This window comes from Propithecus coquereli, unplaced genomic scaffold (assembly GCF_000956105.1).
Source record: "Propithecus coquereli isolate 6110/MARCELLA unplaced genomic scaffold, Pcoq_1.0 Scaffold132, whole genome shotgun sequence".
In the NCBI taxonomy this organism is placed as follows: domain Eukaryota; kingdom Metazoa; phylum Chordata; class Mammalia; order Primates; family Indriidae; genus Propithecus; species Propithecus coquereli.
Genome location: NW_012137414.1, coordinates 3,280,988 through 3,305,447, shown reverse-complemented (window position 1 = coordinate 3,305,447; position 24,460 = coordinate 3,280,988). Strand labels below are relative to the sequence as shown.

Genomic DNA, 24,460 nt, shown 5'->3' with positions numbered 1-24,460 from the left:
GTTGCAATAATGCTATTTTAACATATTAAGGACTTAAATTGTATAAATTCAAGTAAAAATTCCTTCTAGAAATTTCCTTTTTCCATATATATATATATATATATATATATATATTTAAAACTTCCTTTTGCAGGAAGAGAGTATAAAAATAAACATCTTACAGAATTGCAATGGAAAAGCAAGGTCAATTTATAGGGCCATGTCAAAATTAGGAAGAGAGTTAACTAAAAAGCAGATACTTCATCATTTTGGCATCATATTTTCACATAAGATAAGGAACTATTCAGAGAGAGAAATAGAAATGTTATATTCTGTAGTGATCCTAGGGATTTTTCTATCACCATAGCAACTACAGGGACTATGGCTTCATTTTTAGAGGGTCAGAAACTATAAAGATCACTTATTTCTAGACAAACTAAAATAGTAAAATGATGTAAGAGATTTCATCTCTGACTTTAAACTATGGAAAGTGCTACAAAATTTTCTTTGGTGCATATACCATTTTTTCTGTTTGCAATGCCTTGGGGACAAAAAGTATGTGCAGGGACTTTAAAAAAGATTTCCTGGACTCCAGCCAATTTTGACAGCATTCTCTTAGAATGCACCAAGGAGGTATTATCTAGATATCCAAGCAGTGTGACATCGCCTGCCCCAGTTTTTGCTTTTTGTGTTTCTCATTTGAGATAGAAAGTTTTCCTGCCTTTGCAACATGCTGCCCAGCATGGCTAAAATCATTCATAACTCGATTCTGAGCAAGTCTACCATTTTCTACAGAATTGGGAGCTCTCCAGAGACTCAGATTAAAATCAAGAAGCTTTGCAAGCTCAAATCCTCAGAGAGAATATACATGTGTGTATGTGTATGTGTGTACACATACACATACACACACACACACAGCACAGCACATCAAGGTCATAATTAGATAACTTTTATATTCTAGTGGGGAAGATCCTTCTTCCCTTCCCTTGAATTTTCCCTCCATTGGTGCTTACAGCTATGCGTTTTAAGTGTTTGGGCTCCCAATGCACAGACAAATATGACAGGTTGTCCAATGTGGATTTAAGTAATCAGTCTGTCATTCACCTGGCTGCTTGATATCAAGTGGAGAACTTGTCAAAGGTCTGGATCTTTGCCATTGGGATGGCAGCCAAGCAAAAATGAAGTCCATGACTTACAGCATCAGGATCCAAATCAGATCAAGTGCTGGAGAAATCTGGCTTCCCAGGGCAGGTGAATTAACAGAATCAGCAAAGAAGTCATATTGGTGCATGTTTCTCGCAACTGACCTAATCAAGCTAGTGGGATGGTCCTAAACACTGAACCCAAGGCTCTGGGCTCAGAGCCATCAGAAGATGGTAGTAAAATTTTACCAGGTGAATAAAAGTAAAGAAAGAATATTAAAGACATACTGGAGTCCAGTGACTTTTAGGACATTGATAACAGATAACAAATCTTTTGTACCTTTTTGAAGTTTCCTTTATCAGTTTTCTTTTTATCAGTAGTAAGATTTTCTTCAATAAACAAGTATCAGATGTCAAACACAGCAAAATGCAATGTTGTATTGAACTATCTTCTATTTTGTAGTGAAAAAGGATGACAATGAAAGACAGTCTACCGTGCTCCCATTTATATTTTCCACCTCCAACTTGCTGAAATTGCTCCTGATAAGATCACCAATGACCTCCTAACTTGCCAAAGCTGACTTTTCACTCCTGGTCCTATCTGCATTTGACTATCATCAAGCCTCTCCCTCCTTTGGTTCTGCTCCTAGGTCTGATAACAATTACTCTTTAGGTATACACAGCTCCTTCCTCTGCCCCTGCTTTCCACAGAGGTTCATTTTTAAGCAACCTTTTTTCTCACTCTAAAAACTCTTCCTGAGAAAATTGACCATCTCTAGTGCTGTTAAACAACACAAATATTCCAGTAACTACCACTTCTGTATGTAAAACTGCTAGAAGAGAGTTTTAACCTGCATTTCCCCAAATGAGTAAATTCACTGGATATTTATGTGTTGGCAGGTTTTCCTTTTCTTTCATATTGCAATACATGACCTGTCACACAAGTACTTTCACAACAGAGATAAATTGAGATGTTGAACAACAACAACAACAACAAACTGAAGATTTTCCATCACAAAGTATATAAAAATATACACGGACTTGAAGAGAATACCTTGAAATTTTATAAAAACCTCTCTGTCTCTGAAATTCCCTCTTATCACCTATAACCATTGTATCTTACCCTGTCTCTGAGCTGATATGAAAGACCTGGAAATGCGTTTTTGTTTTTTTGTTTTTTGTTTTTTGTTTTTTGTTTTTTTTTTTTTAGGTTCCCATTCTGAGTCTTAGCTTTTACCTCTTAAACTTGACATTATCTATATCCTTACCTGCTTCTACAGCTTAATTCTTGCCTATAGCAAGTCTTCCTGCACCATAGACATGAAATCTTAGAATAAGGCAGAAAACCCTCTAGTTCTACTCTTAGTCTCTATACTATTGCCCATTCTGACTTGTGGAGTTTTCTTCAGAGCTGATCTTCTGAGGAGCTATGAAATCAACAATAGTCTCTCCTTATCCAGCCATACATGGTTAAAATCCTCCCTAATTTTGTCTGAGAGTAGGAAAGAATATTTCTTTTGTTAATACTTACTAAGTTTTATATTTATTTATCCCGACAATAAACACAAGATCTCTAGATCAGAGAGCACATTATTAATTACTCAAGAGCATCTTAGGGCCAGATGTTTATCTGTGAGCACAGGGATTGTAGTATAGGAGAGACACCCCCAAATTATGGATCTTAGGTTACATAGAGAAACTGAAACATCTGTCAGAGAGAGAGAGAGACAAACAGATAGACAGAAGCTTTGCTGTGAAATAAAAACAAATCCTTTCCAGGAAGAGGGGAAGGTCTAGGTCTATTACCTTTAGAATATAAGTTGAAATATCAGCAAGGAGCTCTGGGAGATAGAAATTTTTGAACGTCTCTGGAGCAATGCACTAGTCTAATCTTCAAGGTATGTTTGCTACTCAATCATCCTTTAACTCAGTTGCCAGAACTCTTCTCAGAAAACCTAGAAATGTAAAAATAGGTATGGTCCAACGATAGTTGCCATCTTACTCCTCTATTCAAAATCCAATTCCAATTGCTTATTGGACCCATAGTCTGAGGCCCCAAAGACTTCTCAGTATGATTATGATCATACTGACCAAAATTGAACTCATTGCTTATGGACATACACAAGCATTCATCTGTGGAACTTGTTCATCAATTTGAAATCATTTACTCAATGACACTACTGTGTATCTGGATGCCCAGGCTGTATACCTGGGTCATCCAAGTCATTCCTCTTCTTCACCCAACACACAGTCATTGAGCTCTGCCAAGACTCCTTCCTTAACTTCTTTCCCAATTCAACTCAAATATGGATACCAATTAGATATTTGATTAAATTAATGGATTTTTTAATATTATAGGCATGATAATAGTATTATGCTTTCCTTGAAAATAGGTCTTATATATTAGAAACACATGCTGAAGTATTTATGGGTAAAATTATATATCAATTTGTTTTTGAATAATCTAGTTGAAGAGGTGAGTGGATGGGGGTATAGAAGAAACAGAGTTGTCCATGGCGTCATAACAATTGGCGCTGGATAACAGGCTCCTGGGGGCTGTGTTATTTTCCTACTTTTGTATGTATTTGAAATTTTACATAATGAAAATTTTTAAAAATCATGGTTCTGCATTAGCTAATGAATTACATGCAGAATTTTCAGTTTGAGTTTCAAAGTACATTATTAAACATCCCCAACCTCTGTTTCCTGGCCCATCTTCCCCTAAGCTTGCACATTTCCAAAAAGCCAGCCAAATATGATTACTCATGTTACCTGTCTTTGCATGTGTGTTACCTACTAGCTATAATGTCTTTCCCACTTCTGCTAGTCAGCTATGTCTACCCCAAATTGCACCTCCTTCATGAATCCTTTCCTGAGTCTAAGACCAAATATATAATCCCATTTCTTCCCTAAACTTTTAGAAAATACTTGGTATCCTTTAGCCCACTCATCATATTCTCTCTTCTCATCTAGCTGAAGCCTCTATATTTTCATTTTTTTCCTTGAATCTCTAAACTATACCCTTTCCTACTACTACAATAAAATCCATTTAAAACTTCTTAAAACCAAACAAAACTGTGCTTCATCCCCCTTTGCTTTCCCTGTATTGCTCCTTGCATATGGAAAGAGCTCAATAAATGTTTGCTCAATTGACTTGTCTATAACAATTTAGATGAACAAAATAACCAAATTCTTATTAACAAGACTACCCAAATATGTATTTTTTTAGCAAATTTCTTTGGGAGTCAATATTTTTTAAAGAGTTTTCTTTTTACATAATGAATTTGTAGTTTTTACTTTTACCTTAAAATATAAATTAAAATTATGGAGTTAATTTGTGGGATTCACTCACTTATTCATGTATTCAATAGAAAAGTATCGGGCATCTGCCATGTGTCAGGCAAAGGTTTGAGTTCTTGAAACCCAACAGAAAGCAAAACAGAAAACATCCCTGTATTCATAGGGTTTACTGGAATGGTGTATACAGACCATTTGACATCTAATTTAATGTTAGTCATAAGTGCCACAAAGTAAAATGAAGAAGAATTCAGGGGAAAGAGCATGGGTGGGGCTGCTATTTAAAATAGGGTGGTAGAGAAGTCTCCTCTAAGAAGAGAAAGAAGTGATTAAATAGTGGTGAGGGAAAGTATTTTTGGCAGAGAGAACAGCAAGTGCAGAAACCTTGAAGCAAGAGTATACTTGGCATACTCAAGGAATGCAATAAAGCTAATGCGGCAATAAAGCTAATGTGGACTAAGGGGAGACTAGAAAGAGTTGAGGTTGGTATCAGAACTGTAGCAAAGGAGGTAGCAAGACGTAGTCAAATTCTGGGTATGTTCTGGAAGTAAAGCCAAAAAGATTGTCCAACAAGTTGAATGCTGGAGATTGAAAAAGTTAAAGATGGCTCCAAAGTTGTCAGCCATAGTAATTATTAATTCATGTCCATTTACTGAAATGAGAGAAACTATAAGAGGAGAAAGATTAAGAGATGGAGTTCGGAATTCTGTATGGGCCATGTTAAGTTTGAGAGTTTTGTGAGACCTCCAAATGTCAAGAAATTTCTTGGATTTGTTAGTCAGGCATCAAGAGGAGAGGTCTGGGCTGAGTATATGTTTGGATGCCATTGTCTTATAGAGAGTAAAGTTATGGGAACAAATGGGAGGAAGTATGGACAGAGGAGGAAAGAAGTACAAACACTGAACCAGAGAACTCTAATATTAAGATTAGTAAGAAGAGGCCGGGCGCAGTGGCTCACGCCTGTAATCCTAGCACTCTGGGAGGCCGAGGCAGGCGGATCATTTGAGCTCAGGAGTTCGAGACCAGCCTGAGCAAGAGCGAGACCCTGTCTCTACCAAAAAAATAGGAAGAAATTAGCTGGACAACTAAAAATATATAGAAAAAATTAGCTGGGCATGGTGGCGCATGCCTGTAGTCCTAGCTACTCGGGAGGCTGAGGCAGGAGGATCACTTGAGCCCAGGAGTTTGAGGTTGCTGTGAGCTAGGCTGATGTCATGGCACTCACTCTAGCCAGGGCAACAGGGTGAGACTCTGTCCCCCCCCCAAAAAAAAAAAAAGATTAGTAAGAAGAGAAGGATCCCAATTTTTGATAGCACAATAAAGTGACTTTAATCAATAATAAGTTAGGGTATATTTTTAAATAACTAAAAGAGTGAAATTGGAATGTTCCTAACAAAAAGAAATGCTAAATGCGTGAGGTGATGGATACCCCAATTACCCTGATTTGATTAATTCACATTGTATGCCTGCAACAAAATATCTCATGTACCCTATAAAGATAAACAGCTATTATGTACCCATAATAACTTTAAAAAAATTAAAAAATTAAAAAGGAGAACGATCCAGCAAAGGAGACTGAGAAGCAGTGGACATGAAGGTGCAAGAAAAACAAGAAAAATTCAGGTTACTGAAGCCGAATGAAGGCAGTTTTGAGCTGCAGGGAGGGATCAACCATATCAGGGTGAGGGCTATGAATTACCTATTGAATTCAGGCACGTTGAAGTCACTGGACTTCAGAACTAATAAATTTCAAAAGTCAATAATTAAGAATTGCAAGACTACTTGTTAGTTCTGGGTTTTGTATGTTTCTTTTTTTCTTTTCATAGACAGCTGATTCATTTTTTTCTTGTTCTAAAATTTCAATATTACAGAATATAAAAGACAATCTGCAACAAATCTCAGGTCGGATTGACGTTATTCACAACAAGAAGACAGGAGCATTGCAAAGTGCCACACCTGTGGAAAGGGCGAAGTTACAAGAAGCTCTCTCACAGCTTGATTTCCAATGGGATAAAGTTAACAAAATGTACAAGGACCGACAAGGGTAGGTAACACTTTCATTTTACTGACTGACTATACAAATGATTTGTTTTCAGGGAACTCTGCAATTTATTTCAATACCCTACATGGAAAAAAGAGATAGGGATAAAGAGAGGGAGAAGTATTACCATCGTTGGAAAAAGTAAGTAGAGTGAGAACAGATAATGATGAACAGTTCAGACAAATGAGCTGAAATCTAGAAATTATTCTGTACAGAATGTAGCATTATGTTGGAGCATTATATCATCCTCTAAAATTTTAGGTAATGACAAAACAGGTTTGGTCACTTAATTGAGATGGTATAAACAATTGTACACTATAAAATGTATGTCTTTAGTCTGTGTCCTATTGTCCTATATAATTATAGCAGTTTGATACTTAGGTTAATGTGTTTAAAATACAACCTATCAACAAAAAGTTGATTTTCAATCATTGTTTTTGTTTTAGAGAATGATGCTTCACATGTTGCAGTAATCCCCACCACACACACACTTTTCTTTTTTTTGCTGTGGGAAATTTGTTTATTTTAAATTATGTTTTTGTTCTTACCTTAATTAAAATATTTAGCTGTTGAAGTAATATTTGGAGGGGATTCACATACAATCTTTACTCTCACATCACAAGAAAGTAGACTATTTTTTCTTTTACATTTTTCAGTTAAAAGTAATGAAGTTCTCTAATAGCTTAAAACAATTTGTTTTAAAGTTCTGTAGTCTCAAGGTAGGCTTCTTAGTTATACTGAGAGGAAATCAAATCATTTGTCTAATAATTACAGGGATCCCCCATAGTATTTCTCACATCTGTCCATTTCTAACCATCCTTACTTCTATTTTAGTTCTTAGTTTACTACATTAGGCTCCTAAACAGAGACTTCTAGCATTAATCTCAGTTGCCTCTAATGATTCGCCCCACTTTGTTCTCAAATATCTTTCATCCACCATCATTTTTCTGAAGTGTAAGAACTTCAGTACTGTAATCTCATTCCCCTCAGAATGAAATCCTGACTTCTTAATTGAGCATAATTATCTGGTCAACCTCACTGCTTATTCCTTTTTTCTTAGCCTACTGCCTCTTGAAATTCTGCTCTAGCAGTATGAAATTGGTTTGCAGATCCCTAAGTGTTTTGTGACCCCCCTCTGGCCTACCTGTCCTTCAGGTCTCCCCTGAGATGTTATATCCTTCTGGAAATCTTAAAACTATAAGTTTATCATAACATCTGGAAACTAGGATGTTTTTTTACCATTTAATGTAATATAATATCAGTAAATCATTTATGTATTTGCAGATGTTTTGACTTGGGTGCTACCATGTAGAGTTTATGCTCCAATATGACCTACTCCTAGAAGTTAGCACATGGTAATGAATTTGCTTACTTTTCTGCCTCTCACACAAGCTCCAAATAGGCATGGGCTATGTTTATTTTGTGTGAGATGCTCAGGACTAATATAGTGCCAAACATAAAGTGGGTGGGTGTTCAGTGTGTCTGGACTCAAGCCTTCTCCCAGAAACTTGAGAATATTTCTCCACTGGATGGTCTAATAGGTTTATCCCAACTTATGTGACAAAAGCTGGTCCCAGGTATCCAAAGCCAGGCTTTATAAAGGAAAGGAAACTCAACAACCTGTGTATATACTGCAAATACAGACTTATATTGCCACCATAGTACACTTTCTCTCAGTATCCCACTAAGTCACTATGCACCTCTGCAGCCTACTCCAATGAAGTCAGTTCCATCACTCTCTTTTGGGGTGCTCATTCCACTGTTGAGATGTTATCGTTTCTCTGTTGTCTTCTTTCAGTCAGTGTTTTCTCCCAGAATTCTAGGCCACACACACCATCTCCTGAGAACCTTTGGGGTTTCTTGGGTAGCCAGTGATTACTGTGATTCTGTACCTACCAGTCTTGCACTAAAGTAGAAGAAGCACTTTCTGTTTTTTGAGGCTTCTCTTCCACTTCACTTATAAGTCATTTTTTGGCCAATGAAACAGGCATTCATTCCCTTCTCACAGGGTCACACAGACATTTCCCTTTCAATTCACCTTCAACTCTAGACTTAAAAGAAGCAGAAGCACTAATGCTATTCTACAGAAAGGGTACCTGAAATCTCACCCCAAATCTGAGGTCTTTTCTATTTCTGGCAAAGGACAGAATGTCTCTAATCCCAGGAGATCCACTCCTTCCTTATCCAGAGGCTGAAAGAGATCCTAATTTTATTCCAATTGACCTTCTCTATGAATTGGTCAGGAGCTGTTAAATTTTCTATGACTTTTAGTCTAGTCTTAGATTTTAAAAAAAAACTGTTTTAAGTAATTGCTTACGAGCACAGGCTCTAGAGTTCTAACATGTTTTGGGATACTGGTTTTGCTGCTGTCTAGTTATGTGTCCTTCAGCAAGATTTTTTAACTCTTATGCTACACAAGTTCTTTATCTAGAGAATGAGATAAGAATAGAATCTAAGTCATAGGATTGTTATAAGGATTAGTTGATACAAAGCATGTAGAGAGCTTAGTGTATTGCTTATACATGATAAGCAGTCAAAGTCAGCATTTTTGATAATGAAAATGGTGATCTTATGGCCCTGATAGTTTTGACACCTATTAATTCATTCCTCTACTCTTTCAAATTTTCCTGAACACCACAGAGACGTGAATTAGATTCAGTCTCTGCTTTCTAGTCCTGGGGAGAAAATGGACAACCAGCCAGTAAAATAAGGGTTGATAGATACGAGCTATGTATAAGGGCAAGAACAAGATCCCTGGGGAATGGAATGGAAACATCTTACTCAGGCCCAGGAATAAATCAAGATCTATGGACTTTTCAAGATTCTGAGTTACAACTAATAGAAATTATACTGGTTACCTTAGGTAGAATTATATTATTTGCCAGAACGATATCAGATAACTCACGGAATCAATGGGGAAGCCTGAGAGCCAGGTTTAACCATGGGCAGAAACTATCAAAGAAGACCAGGCCAGGTGTCTAGAAACACATCCATCATCAAACCACAAGGTAAATTTGAATTATTTTGCTGCCATGGCTATGGTCCACTGCTGCATCAAGAGCGGCATTGTACCCAGACATTACTTGCTACTATCACTGCCAAAATGTATCTAAATTATTCTTTCTTTTTTGTGTCACTCACTCTACAATTAAGGTCTCTTACAGAAGGATCTAGTAGAGAGGTTTTTTTGTTTTTTATTTTTATTCTATAAAGGGAACAGTTGCCGACTGTTTTAGTCTTTGCAGGCCATGTAGTCTCTGTCATAATTACTCAAATCTGTTGTTTATAGACTGAGAGAAACCATAGATGGTGCATAAACATATAGGCATGGTTTGTTCTGATAAAACTTTGTTTACCAAGATAGGTGGCCAAATTTTTCTGGTGGGCTATAAATTGATGACTCCTGTTAAAAGGAAGGTTTAGGTTGTATCACTAGGTTCTACCTGACAGGAGTCAGGGAAAATAAATAGCTGGAATTAGTTCTTCACTGTAGTGGTAGTCAGGGCCTTGTGTCCTACCAAGTCCCATGCTATGGCATATACTTGAACCCTAGGAGACATTTAGAAGCTATGCATTTATAAATACAAAAATGTTCAGTATCACCTTCATGTTGGGTTCTCAAAAAAAATGTCCTAATTTTTTAAATAAGCCAACTTGAGTTTAAGCCAAAATACATTTGAACCAGTAAGAAGGGCTACATTGCTATTTTTTCATATATGGTATATGTATGATAGTATTAATCAGCTATTACCACAATAAAACTATGATATAAATCACCTTAAAACTCAATGTATTAAAATATCAGGCATTTCTGGATGCTTTGGTTGCTTGTAGTTTAGCTGATTCAAGCTGGGAATGGTTGAGAAGCTCTGCTTCAAGATGTGGTTAGCTGAGCTAGGCTCCTGGATGCATGTTGGATTAAAGCCTGTTACATATGTCTTTACTCTGGGTTTACAATGAATGGTTAGTGGCATGCTCCTTTCATAACAGATCACCAAAGAATGCACCAAGCCTAACATCCTAAGAGCACATATGGCCGGTGCTCCTGTGAAGTCCATTCACAGTCCGTGGCCAAAGCAAATCACATGGCCAAGACTGACATAAATAGAACGGGAAAGTAGCCTCTTCCTATAGTGGAAGGGGAAAAGATATAAATATTTGCTGAACAATAAACTAAGTATTAGCTATAGTTAATAATTTATAACAAAGGATTTTTTTACAGTTAGAAAATACCTTAGTGATTTTGTTCTGTTTCATTATTTTATAGGGTAGAGAAGTAAATCTCAAAGATGTTAAGTGACTTACCCAAGCATATCTGCATATTTCTCTTTCACTTAAATATTTATCTCTAATTGGTTTGCATATTTTATTCACAATAAATTACAAATAAGAGGAAATGCATTAGATTCTCAGCACTCCTAAGACATAAATTCTGAGACCGTCATTCATCACCAAATTCATGAATGTTATAATTATAAAACTCACCTTTATTAAATGTCATAAAGTAGAATAGACATTACTCTTTAGGTAAGGGCAAGAAGAGAATTAATAGCCAGACTGATTTGTGACTACTTACTCATTATCTAAGAGACCTACTTCTATACATTGTCTTCTAGCAAATAGAATTTCCTAATTTGTAACTCAAGTTACAAATTATCAAAATATTAAAAGCAGCTCCTTTCCATGGAAATTCTGATAGTTCATAAATAATCAACACAGTCAATGTTAAAATCCACAAACACTATGAACTTATGGATAGACAAACATATATGCAAGATCAATATTTAAATTTTTGGAAAATTAATATTACTGCTAAATTATATTTTCATGTATTTTTGGTGGGTTACTAAATTTTGATAAAATATACCTGTAGAAAAAAATGTAAAAATAAAGAATTGACATAATATTTATCTAATATTAGAGAAACAAAGCCCTTTTCTTCTTTCAAAAAACACTTAAGAAGGGCCTACTAAGTGTCAGGTGCTATGTTCTATTGTCTTTACTTTCTTTTTGATACCATCTTTACTATACCTCAAGCCATTTATGAATCTGTGTCACTTTCAGGAAATTACTCCCCAAAGCCAAGAGGATAATACAGTTAAAATGAGATAATAAAAATGAAAGCAGTTTCTAGACTACAAATTGCTGTGCAGCCATAAGATGGCATTATTGTGTAACAACAAGGTTCTGATCTGTCATGAAGAAAGTGATATTTTAAAATCAGTATTCCTTCTTGGAATTCCATTTAGTCAGAAATTTTAGGGTGACTCATCCATCCATATAAGTAGTTAAATTCAAGATGATTCTGAGCTTCAGATATGTTTTAAAATAGACATGAGACCAAGAGTATTGAGTCCTATAATATTGTATTTCTAGAGCAAAAGAAAATCTCAAAAAATTAGGGAAAGCAGTATAAGGCATTTAAAAATCAAATTATTTTACCAATGATTCTTCATAAAATAAATAAAATATTGAAAAATAAAAAAAATTAAACACCACGTTACATAAAAGAAGTCAAAATAAAAGAATATATATTGTTCGAATCCATCTATATGAAACTCAAATATAGTCATATTGGGGGTTAAAGGTTGGATGGTATCAACCTTTATGAGGAGTTGTGATTAACAGGGGCCGAAGCAGGTTTCTGGGGTCTGACTAATGTTTTGTTTCTTGATCTGGATGGTAGTTGCACTGATATATTTCCATTAAGAAAGCTTATGGAACTAGATACTTGTAATGTGTACACTTCTCTATGTAAACGCTGGACTGGAATGAAATTTATACTTACATTTTAAAATAATAAATATATACCTTTTTAAGTACAGGGACTAAATTCAGAATTTTATTTTTATTTATTTATTTTTATTTCAGAATATTATGGGGGTACAAACATTTTGGTTACATATAATGCCTTTGCCTCACCAAAGCCAGGGCTACAAGTGTGCCCATCCCCCATACAGTGCACTCCGCATTCATTAGTTGCGAATTTATCCACCCCCATTCCCCTACTTGACCAACAGCCAGTGAATATTACTACCATGTGAGCACCTTAGTGTTGATCAGTTAGTACCAATTTGATGGTGAATACATGTGGTGCTGTTTTTCCATTCTTGTGATACCTCACTTCAAAGGATGGGCTCAAGCTCTATCCAGGATAACATAAGATGTGCTAGTTCACCATTGTTTTTTGTAGTTGAGTAGTATTCCATGATATGCATGTACCACATTTTATTAATCCACTAATGTATTGATGGGTACTTGGGTTGTTTCCACATCTTTGCAATTGTGAATTGTGCTGCCATAAACATTCTAGTACAGATGTCTTTATTATAGAATGTTGTTTTTTCCTTTGGGCAGATGCCTAATAGTGGGATTGCTGGATCAAATGGTATTTCTATTTTTAGCCTTTGAGATCTCTCCAAATTACTTTCCACAGGAGTTGTCCTAATTTGCAGTCCCACCAGCAGTGTAAGAGTGTTTCAATCTCTCCATATCCATGCCAGCATTTGTTGTTTTGGGACTTTTTGATAAAGGCCATTCTCACTGGAGTTAGGTGATATCTCATTGTGGTTTTGATTTGCATTTCCCTAATGATCAGAGATGTTGAGCACTCTTTTATAAGTTTGCTGCCATTATTCTGTCTTCTTTTGAAAAACTTCTGTTCATGTCCTTTGCCATTTATTGATGGAGTTATTTGATCTTTTTCTTGTGGATTTTCTTAAATTACACATAGATTCTTGTTATCAGCGCTTTATTGGATGTGTAGAATGCAAATGTTTTCTCCCATTCTGTAGGTTGTCTATTTGCTGTAATGATAGTTTCCTTGGCTGTGCAAAGCTTTCGAATTTGATCAGGTCCCATTTATTTATTTTTGTTGCCACAGTGATTGCTTTGGGGGTCTTCTTCGTAAATTCTTGGCCTAGGCCGATATCTTTAAGAGTTTTCCCAACATTTTCTTCTAGAATTCGTAAGGTTCCGTGCCTTAGATTTAAGTCTGGTATCCATTGTGAGTTGATTTTTATGAGAGGTGAGAGGTGGGGATCCAGTTTCAGTCTTCTGCATGTGGTTATCTAGTTTTTCCAGCACCATTTATTGAATAGAGATTCTTTTCCCCAATGTATATTTTTGTCTGCTTTGTCGCAGATTAGATGACAATACGAGGATGGTTTTATATCTGGGTTCTCAGTCCTGTTCCAAAGGTCTATATCTCTGTTCTTGTGCCAGAACAGTGCTGTTTTGGTTACTATAGCCTTGTAGTATAGCTTGAAGTCTGGTAGACTGATGCCTGCCAATTTGTTCTTTTTGCTTAAGATTTCTTTGGCTATACGAGATCTTCTCTGGTTCCACAGGAAGCATAGAATTATTTTTTCCAGATCTGTAAAGAATGATGATGTTACTTTGATAGGGATTGCATTAATTCTGTAGATCACTTTAGGTAGTATGGACATTTTAACAATATTAATTCTGTCAATCCATGAGCATGGTAGGGATTTCCATCTGTTTACATCTTCTACAATTTCTTTTCTCAGTGTTTCATAGTTCTCCCTATAGAGGTCTCTCACCTCCTTAATTAAATATATTCCTATATATTTAATTTTCTTTGATGCTATTGTGAAAGGTATTGTGTCTTTGACTGGATTTTCGGCTGGACTGTCACTGGCATATATGAGTGCCACCGATTTGTGTGCATTAATTTTGTATCCTGAGAGTTTACTGAATTTGTTTATCAGTTCCAGGAGTCTCTTGGTTGCATCCTTATGATTTTCTAGATAGAATATCATATCATCAGCAAAGAATGAGAGTTTGGCTTCTTCTGTCCTCATTTGGACACCCTTAATTCCCCTATCTTGTCTGATTGCTCTGGCAAGGACTACCAGCACTATGTTGAATAGAAGTGGAGGTAGTGGGCAACCTTGTCTGGTTCCAGTTCTAAGTGGGAATGCTTTCAATTTTTCCCCATTAAGTGTGATATTGGCTGTGGGTTTATCATATGTGGCCTTAGTAATTTTAAGGTATGTCCCATCTATGCCTATTTTGTTACGAGTTTTTCATAAAACCATGCTGGATTTTATCAAAAGCTTTTTCTGTGTTTATTAAGAGAATCATATGGTCTTTGTTCTTGCTTTTATTTGTGTGGTGAATTGCATTTATATATTTGTGTATGTTGAACCAACCTTGCATCTGTGGGATAAAGCCCAACTGGTCATGATGAATTATTTTTTTGATGTGCTGTTAGATTGGGTTTGCTGAGATTTTGTTGAGGAATTTTTCATCTATATTTATGAGGGATATTGGTCTGTAGTTTTCTTTTTTTTGTTGTGTCCTTTGCTGGCTTTAGTATGAAGGTGATATTGGCTTCATAGAATTAGTTGGGGAGGATACCATCTTTCTCAATGTTTTGGAATACTTTCTGCAATACAGGTATGAGTTCTTCTTTGTAAGTTTCATAAAATTCAGGTGTGAACCCATCTGGTTCGGGACTTTTTATACGTTGGAGGATTTTTAATTGCTGCTTCAATTTCTGTGCTTGATATTGGTCTGTTCAGGAATTATATTTCTTCCTGATTGAGCCTAGGAAGGTTGTATGTTCCTAGGTATTTGTCCATTTCCTCCACGTGTTGTAGTTTTGGGGAATATAGATTTTTATAGTATTCAAAGATAATGTTTTGTATTTCTGTGATGTCTGTAGTGGCCTCTCCTCTTTCATTTCTAATTGAGTTTATTAAATTCCTTTTCCTTTCTAGTTCTTGTCAATGTAGCAACAGAATTTTATTTTTAAATGAAGGTATAGCTTTAGGAAAAGCAGACTACATTGTTCTATTTTTAGCATTTCACCATGGACCCCAGAACATCTTATCATTGCCCAGTAAAGATTGTCAGATAAGTCTGTAGGCTTCAGAGAAAGTCTTTTCCAAATGTATCACCATCATGTTGGGACCACGGTGCCACAGATCAATAGGATGTTGAGGGTGGGAGAGCTGGGAGTTGCTTCCCCAGGGATTTCTCCATTGTTCAGTTCCCTTAGTGCCGAGCCCACAGCAGTAGAGCACTCACAGACTCTAGCTACCATTGTACAGCATGAATAAAAATTAGACAATCAAAAAAATGAAAGGAGAGAAAACAGGAGTAGAAATCAAAGAAATCTGATATGAAGAGAAAATATCTTAATCATCTCTGTATTCAGACGCTAGGGAACAAGCACGCAATTCTGCAAACCCCTTCCTAATGCCAGATTCTCATAAACATTTGCTATCTCAGTTGTAATTTTTCTACTGAGGCATTCAATAAATATTTTTCTCTCATGTCAAGGTGAGGGAAGTAACCCCACTACCCACAGAGGGATAGAATAGTATATTAATCCTCATGTCATCACGATACAATTTTATCCTCTAAAGTGGAAGCTAAAGGGACAGATGCATAATCTGGGAGATTTTCCAGAATTATTTGTTCATAAATGAGACATTCAGCTATAGCAGCATTAGTGGCTTCTTCTATTTGTCACAATGCCACGGGTTGTTGGGAAGATACATGATAAGCACATACAGGATGCTGACAACTTAGGAAAGGTAACGTTACAGTCTTAGAATTAGTTGGTACAATATTTGAAGATTTTTCTGCAAGATTGGATCTTCCTTCCTCCCTCCCCAGCCAGGTATGTATGTATATGTGTGAATAAGTAATTGTGTTAGTTTCTGAGCTTAGTAGAATTAAGAAGTGAGGGGTAAGAAAAAACACGTCCCAAACATGGGAAAGTTATTTATATCCTATTCCACAATCAATGTTTTACTGACTGGAAGAGAGGAAATCCATTCATTTGGTCATATGGATGATGTAGAGAGAGATGTGGTAGATTGAGGAAAATGTAAAATTTTCTACTTATGTCCCACTTTTTTGAACTGTTGAAATGAATGTATATGGAGAAGGCTTCTGTTTTGGTTTTCATCCTCAAGATCTTTTTCGAAAATCATTATTTATTAAATGACTAATTTGATACAATTCATTTTTAAAAATTAGCTATCTATGAAAAAAAACAATGGAGAACTTATCACATTAGATGTAGCAAGATACATTCTTATAAACAGACATACAGACTCACTTATGAATTCACCCAAACACTGAAAGTATTTAAAAATTTATTCTTAACTTTCAAGTTTTTCTCCAGTTAAGTATCTTGTTCACTATCTGCTCTCCTATATTGGTCTACATTGATTGGTCTGATTTATTTTATTAGGTCCTGTATATCAGAAACCACCTTAATTTTGCTTCGTTGTACAATGCTCAGTAGAGTACACATGGGTAATCAATACTACTTAACAATAATGATGGTGATGAAAACTATAATTTGACAGTATCAACATGCTACATATGCCAGAAATAAATCATTGTAAACTTTGAGAAAAACAAATAACTTACTAACCTGTCATTTTTTGTAATCTCCCTTCACCAAGCTTAGCCTCTATATTATCCTTTATGCCATCTCTATGTATCCATTTGCATATTTCAGTTTAGGGCTTGACTTCTCTGCCTATACTACCTTCTATTTCATGCTGCTCTGTTCAAGTGTTTATATTTCTGCCAAGGCCATGTATAATCTAAACTAATCCCTCGCTATTGTAAATATCTTTTACTGGCCAGTCATTGCACTTTGCATACCACTGAGAGAGTGATTGTGAGCCAAATAGAGGAGCTTTTGTTTCTACCCAGCAGCCCAAAATGAATTGTATGATTTGACTATTGATGCCAATTACATGGGACTTTTACCAGCAGAAGCAAAGCTTTAAACTGCAAAGGATTAACCCCATATAGTTGGTGTTAGGTGGTATTTAATTTGAGTACATTGACCATCAAAAGATTTCCTTAAAACAAACCAATCATCAACAAACAATTTTCTTATCCCATAATTGTGATTTTTTGAAATGCTTTCAAACATGAACCATTCAGTACAGTGTACCATTTAAATTAGATACCTAAACTAGCCTTGATTTGTATTTACTTGTTTACTTATAAATATAATTTATGCCGCATTCTTAGTCATCGAGAGCAGGCGGTGAAAAAATTGAATGAACGGAATCTGTTATATTTATTAAATGAAGGAGCTTTTTGAAATGCATTAAATAGAAGTTTGTTTCTGCCCATCAGCTTATCTTCTGTATGTTCCTATTGCTAGTTCAAAGCACTTAAGAGTTGCACAGTGATTTGCTTTTTATGATCACCATTTCATATAGGATCATTTGCCTTATATCTTCCAACATTTTCAGATTCTTATAAATCTTTCTAGTTCACATAGAGGTTAGTTTAAAACTTGCTTCAGATAAGAAATTGACTAGATATAAAAATTCACATAATCTCAGAGTCAACTATAGATCAATATCTTAAATATTTTACTTCAAAGTAATTGAACATTTTTGTTTCCCAGGGTAGTTGTATACACACATTTCCATTCTTCGCCATAGATGATTTTAGTTCTTCAATGTACAAGGGGACTATATTTGCTTGTTGGTTATCTAAATAAACTTGTATTTCTGTTATTGTCAAAGGAAAAGGGCTCTGATATAGAAACAGATTTTATGTCTATATGACTAACCTCATTTTGGAGCTAATGCCATGATTCAAATTTACTCATGGTGTGTTTTTTGACTCTATAATGTCAGAAATTTCCTGTCTCTCAATATGCGTTTTTTTTTTTCTCTACCTGGTGTATATGAGTTTTTGAAGATGTTACTATAAAACAAAACTGTGCTAAATGTAATTTTCTTAGAAACTTTCTTTATTTTATCAATTATAATTTGACTTTGGCTGAGAGTTATAGAGGCCCAAGGTAACAATGCCTGAAATAAGACAGAAGTATATTTCTCTCTCCTGGAAAAACCTGGGAATATATAGCCAAGGCAGGTATGGTGGTTCTGCTCATTCTTGCTTTGTACCCAGCTATCTTTATATGGTAGATTATTATCCACATGTTACAAGATGGAGCTCTCACCACATCCACATTCCAAGAAGAAAGATGGAAGAAGGTAGGGAGAAAGGGCAAAGGGTGTGTGTCAATTGTCTGTTAGGAAAGTTTACTGGGAGTTACCACATTATATTTCTACTTGTACTTCATTGGCCAGAAGTCAGTCACATGGCCACGCCTAAGTTGCAAGGAGGCTGGGAAATATATTTATTCTGTATGTTCTCTGCTAAAAACCGTTTAGTTATAAAAAATTATAAATGAATATTGAAAGAGAGCTAAGTCTTCAACATATATATAGACAAAGAGTGCTTTGTTTATTTTTTAAGCAGCCCCAAGGAAAATATAAAAAGGTTAGCTATGTCTAGGTTTGATCCCTCCCTCTTTTCTTTCATAACTTTATTAACTCTGATTCAGCTAGCATCTTACTCTGGCTTCCTGAACTCTGCCAATATAAAAATAGAAGTTTTCATCATGTCCCTAGGTACCCACTTTTCTATGTTTCCACATTCTCAAAACAATTTCTCATTAATCAAATTTTGTCTAACTTGACCTAAGCCACTTCTTGGGAAAGGAGAGAGATGAAGAACTTGGTTGTCATAGTGCTCCTAGGTTTTATATTCCCTATGTGCGTACAGGGATAACGCTTCCCTACCCTATCTTTTACTACAGTGGTGTCATAAGTTACATATGTTAGATAATGCTAGTTAGCAAGTTTAGTTTGCTAACTCCATGAATGACCACTATAAAACAAAGATCTAAGCATAATGATAAAATGATAAAATGTACTGACAATTTAAGGACATCCTCTTTTCTGGACATGAAAGATGGACATTGCGTAAGATAAAATAACTTGTTTCTTGTTTTGTTTTGTTTTGTAACACCTAAGCACCAGACATGGATTCAGAGCCTTACATACTTCATTTTATTCTCAGGAGAATCTTATTTTACAGATGAAGAAATTGAGTTCTAGAGAGAATAAATAGTTTTCTTAAGCTCATACAAGAAGTATTTGCCAGATCTTTATTTTGACCTGAATTATGAACTATTTTCAGCTGCATCCCCTGCCTCCAATGCATTTCGATAGGGTTCCTTACATTCAAAAATTGTGTTCTCTCTGCCACATGTTATTTATTCTTCAGTAGCACCAATATAAATACATATAAAAACTTTCTTGAACTCTTGTATCTAAAACCACAGTGCCTTAAGAAGTTTCAAATTTAGAAGGTGGTAACTTCATGTCCAATGTCAGTAGAAGAAATGGACTGTGATTACAAGATGCTTAGCAAAGCCACGTGGTAAGGGAACTTCTGAAGTGTTTGAGGAGCCCTAACTTGTTCTTTAGCAAAGTCCTACTCATCATTCAGGACCCAGCACAAATGTCACCATTTGGAATCCCCCTGCCCCCACCGTCTTGATCAATCATTCCATTCTCTGGGTTTTTCAAACTTTGCATTCATGTATTTCTCTTACAGGTTCTTATCACAAGTTTATATGTCTTACATCGCCGTGTGCAACTCTGTACCATTCAGTAGAGTTTTTATTCCTACAGGGCAGAAACTGTGCCATACAGCTTTTGTTATCCCCAAGCTAAACATAGTATGATTCCATGGTAGCTGCTTAATACATGTTAATTTTTATTGATAAGCCCTTAAATGTAAATGATAAGCATCTCACTAAAATATTGTAATATTTTGGAATAATAAGCCTCTTGAGAAACTCTTTGGTTAGCAGGAACTACATTTTCATCATAGTTTATTCAATAAAATATTAATGTAGGGTAAATGTCCCCATATTTACTTTCATTTTGCTGTAATAAGGCCAAATTATGACTTTTAGGTATGGATATTACAATATATGAAAAAATCTGGGATTTTGATATTTTATTCTGACTAGGATATTTGAGAGACATAAACAGTCTCTCATAGAGAAAAATATACTCATTAGCCACTAAAGTCAACAGAACATTCTGGTGGAAGGTTGTTAGTTTACTTGGTTGCTTGTTTGCTTGTTTTACCTTCTATACTGGGGGGAAGTTTGTCACAATTACCAAATTCTAACACTTTTTAAAAATTTGTTTATGAGAATTGCAAATTCTTGCCTTTAAGGCCAATTTTCACAAAAATTATTTTCTTTTTAGTTTTAGTTTTTCCATGGAGAGTCTCAAATTCCTCTTGAAAACATCAGTTTCCTCAAGGGAAAACAGCCCATTACAAGCCAAAGATGTGGTTTTTGAGAGATTTCTGCTTTAAATAACAAGGCTTAAAATATCCTGTGTGGTATCCTAGAATGTTTAGATATTTATTTAAAACAATGACAGTTTAGATGGATTTTTAAAAATTCTCAGCCTTTGAGTAATTTGTGTAGTTTAATAAAATTAAGCTATAATATCTTTTTTTACAAAATGGTAAATTTTGTCTGTTTAGTTTCTCTTGAAATGCTTTATTTTTTTCTTTCTTTCATTTGTCTTTACCTAATATTCAAAAATACAGCCTAGCACTTAGAAACTAAGGATGGCCATTCTATGCCCTTTGTTTTAAAGAAATTCTGAGGTAATGAGAGATGTGATTCTGTAATTTTTATGAGTACCTTCATCAAGTAGTAGCACCCTGATAAAAACATAGATGCCGACTCTCATTTTTATCTCATCTTCTTTTTCCTGTTTCCTAGTAATGTAGGAGTGACCCAAGGTAGCTATTCATAGGCCTTTACCAATGTCTGCCAATACTGGTCAGCTATGGTCACAACAATGCCGTGTAACAAATTCACCCAAACATATTAATAAGTAATTATCTCCATATTCACAGGGCTACTCTGAGTAAACTCTGCTTCAGCCTCTTGGGCTATATAGGTTGCCAGAGTTGGTTTGATCCATGTGTCTTATTCTGGGGTCCAAGCTGGAACAGCAGTAGATACCTGGTGCATACCCTCCATGGCCAAGTTCTGAAGTTCTCAGAAGGGCAAGCAGAAACATGTGATGGTTCTCAAGACATAGATTTGTAACCAGCACACTGTCTTTTCCATCTACCTCCAATGGTCAAAGCAAGTCACATGGCAAGTGCAAAGACCAGGGGCAGAGAAATACATTCTGCCCTCTGTGAAGCCATGTCAAGAGTGTGGATGTATAACACTACTACAAAATACAATTGGGAACAACAGTTTAGAATACTACACCAGTATTACAGTATTAATTAAGCATTTTTGACAGAACACATACAACTCTGTGAGAAAGCCGAACTAATAACTTGTTGATCCCACTTGGAAATGTATTCCGAATCCATTTTTCCACAATTTTTTTCTCTAATCCAATGTGTTGGCGTACTTCTGTTTTAGCAAAAACAATGTAATATTATATAAAGCAGAAAGTTACAGCCCCCTCAAAATAGAGAATATAGAAACAAAGTTTAAGTCACAGTTTTATTTACCAACTTGAGAGTCTCCTTGTGCTTCAGCACACTTGGTAGTTGAATTTCCAAATAGCATCATGACTTTCCATACCCAGCTGTCTGCTGCCTGAAACTACCATAAGTTGACTATCACGGCTCACAGTATACCCTTGAAGAAGACCATCTGGTTTATGTCTCTTGGCAAAATTTGTTTAAAAACAAGCAGCTGCATGACAAAGTAAGAAGGAGTCTCTGTCTAGCTGCGGTAAATAAGTAGGTTTGCAATACACACAATAAAGCATTTTTCTAATCTAAGCCAGCATCTCCAAAAGGAAAACATTCTTTACTCACAACTAAAAGAAAAATCCACAGAATTCAATGACGAGGAAAGGACTCCATCAAATTTATGTTTCAGTGGCTTAAGATTATGGGAAAAACAAAACAAAATAAAAACCTATTTTTGATTAGATACAACATTTTGGTAATAACTATTTTATACTTATTTAGAATTCAATGCTTGGAGATTGTTTTAACTATTTACATGAAGAGTTTAATTTCATAAAGGCATATCCTTTGAATTGTAATATTAATCGGTGTATAATAATTCATTAAATATTCTCTGTCCTTGTACTAGGTCTTTGTGTGTCCCATTACACTCACTCTCTGTCATAAAAAGGGTACATGCCTCATTTTTCAAAAGCATGCATGGACTTTCCAGTCCAGTTAAGTGCTTTTCCTTAACTCTATCTATGCGATCAGACTAACCATGCTTAAGTGTTGATTTTGGTCTTAATAATAAACATTCTTGCATTAATACTGTTTTGGTTTGGGTTCCTCCATAAGCAAATCCCGAGACAAGGATTTGAGTTCAAATAGTTTATTTGGGAGCTGTGGTAGACCAGTGGGGTTGTGAGAAATGGGGAGAAACAGCTAGTAAAGAGTACGTTATCAAGCCAACCACCACTAAGAGGGACTAGAGCACAATTCCATGGAGAAAGTCTGGGAAAGCATAAAACACATGTCTCAGAGGTACCTTAGAAAAGGGGCAAGACCTGCGATATTTATATTCCAACTCTTACTATTCATGTTTTAAGGGCAGATCAGGGTGTCAGGGTATTAATTCCATTTTTAAAGTAATTCCAACCTGATTCGCATGTGGTCGTAGCTGCTTTTTCTGCTTCAAAGAAGTCCTCGATTAAGACATGTAGTTAGTGGCTGTTGGACATCAACCAGAGCACATGGGAGGGTCAAGGCCCCAGAGAATGAGTGAAGCTCCAACTGGATCTACTACAATGTGGGGGAGGGACATTATTTCCCTAATAAGGACTACTGTACTTCCCTACTCTTCTGTTTATTAATGCTACTTTTCTGACTGCTGCATTCCTCCAGATCCTTACTTACGCTAAGCTTTTACATTGTCTTGCTTGTGTGGCTGTATCTTTTTGGTTCTACCTTACTGACTTGTTTGTTTATTCTTTCACTGATGTTTACCTTTGTTATTTCTATGTACTCAACTTTGGTTAGCTCTGTAAATTATTGAGTCTTACTTTACAATTTAAAAAAAGACTTAGGCGTTTTTTTTTTTTTTTTTAAGTGTGGTTCGCACCAGTTAGTGACAGATTGGAACTAGACATTAAAGGTCATAGATACAATCCTGCTTAAGCCGAATTCTTGAATGACACAAAAGACTTGAATTTGTCTTTTTCTATCTCTAATATCGAAATTATTTGGGATTATTTTCAAAGGATTAATTTAAGAAAATTTTGTTTTTGTGCCAATACTTTTCCAAGTCTTCTGGAAATTATCCAACATTATTATTTTTAGTTTCAAAGGAAAAGTTAAGATTATGATTTACTTTTCTATGATCACAGAATCCCTGGAGGCCTTCATGACTTGTTGGGATCAGCTGACTTCATGCACAATGCTGGTTAGGCATTCTCTACTGATTCCAACATTTTCACAGTTAAACTCCTAGAATACCAAAAACACAATTCTGAGAATATTTCTAGGGAAGACAAGAATAAATTAGTTCTCACTAGAAATGAATGAAGATAAATTTTACTCATAAGTTAATTTTAACTCATAATCAGAATTCTCTGCCATATGAATATTTTTTTTTTGTTTCTGAATGGGAATGGTAGCACAAAGAATAATAAAAATAGAGATCTAGAAGACCCAAATAGATGACAGAAAAAGAAAGAAGAAAGCATTTGAAATGTATAAAGAAGAAAGTTAAAGAGAGAGATGAGCAAGGCTTGAAGTATTTTAAGGTTGAAGAACACAGAAAAATGAGATAAGTAAAGTTAAATGAAAATCATTTCTTTACTGAGAAGAAAGAGGATTGCAAATTATGTTAAGGATTTTGCTTTGTTTTGCTTTGCTTTGGTTGGTTTCTTAATAAGGGAATACCTGTGGCAAATCTAGGGCATTAGGAAAGGTAGAACTTTTATAATGGTGATGTTTCAAAGGTCACAAAGGAAATTAAATTGTAGATTGGCATTAAAAGCACTAGAACTACTTCCAGTCCCGTTGTTTCTGGATATAACAAGAAATAGATCACAGCATAGCTAAAGGGGAGCATTTAGATTTTCACTGGCCTCAGTATGTACTACTTCATAGTGCCTTTCGTTTTAGAGATGTATATCAATCATGAAATGTATAAACA

General features: G+C 35.5%; 1 protein-coding gene across 1 annotated transcript in view; it reads left to right on the top strand.

Moving 5' to 3' along the window:
- Nucleotides 1-24,460, top strand: part of DMD (dystrophin) — a 2,517,447-nt gene that overhangs the window by 1,169,870 nt on the left and 1,323,117 nt on the right. The window contains exon 41 of the mRNA XM_012638704.1: nucleotides 6,290-6,462. Within this exon, the coding sequence (XP_012494158.1) occupies nucleotides 6,290-6,462 (173 nt within the window). The remainder of the gene's footprint in view (nucleotides 1-6,289; nucleotides 6,463-24,460) is intronic.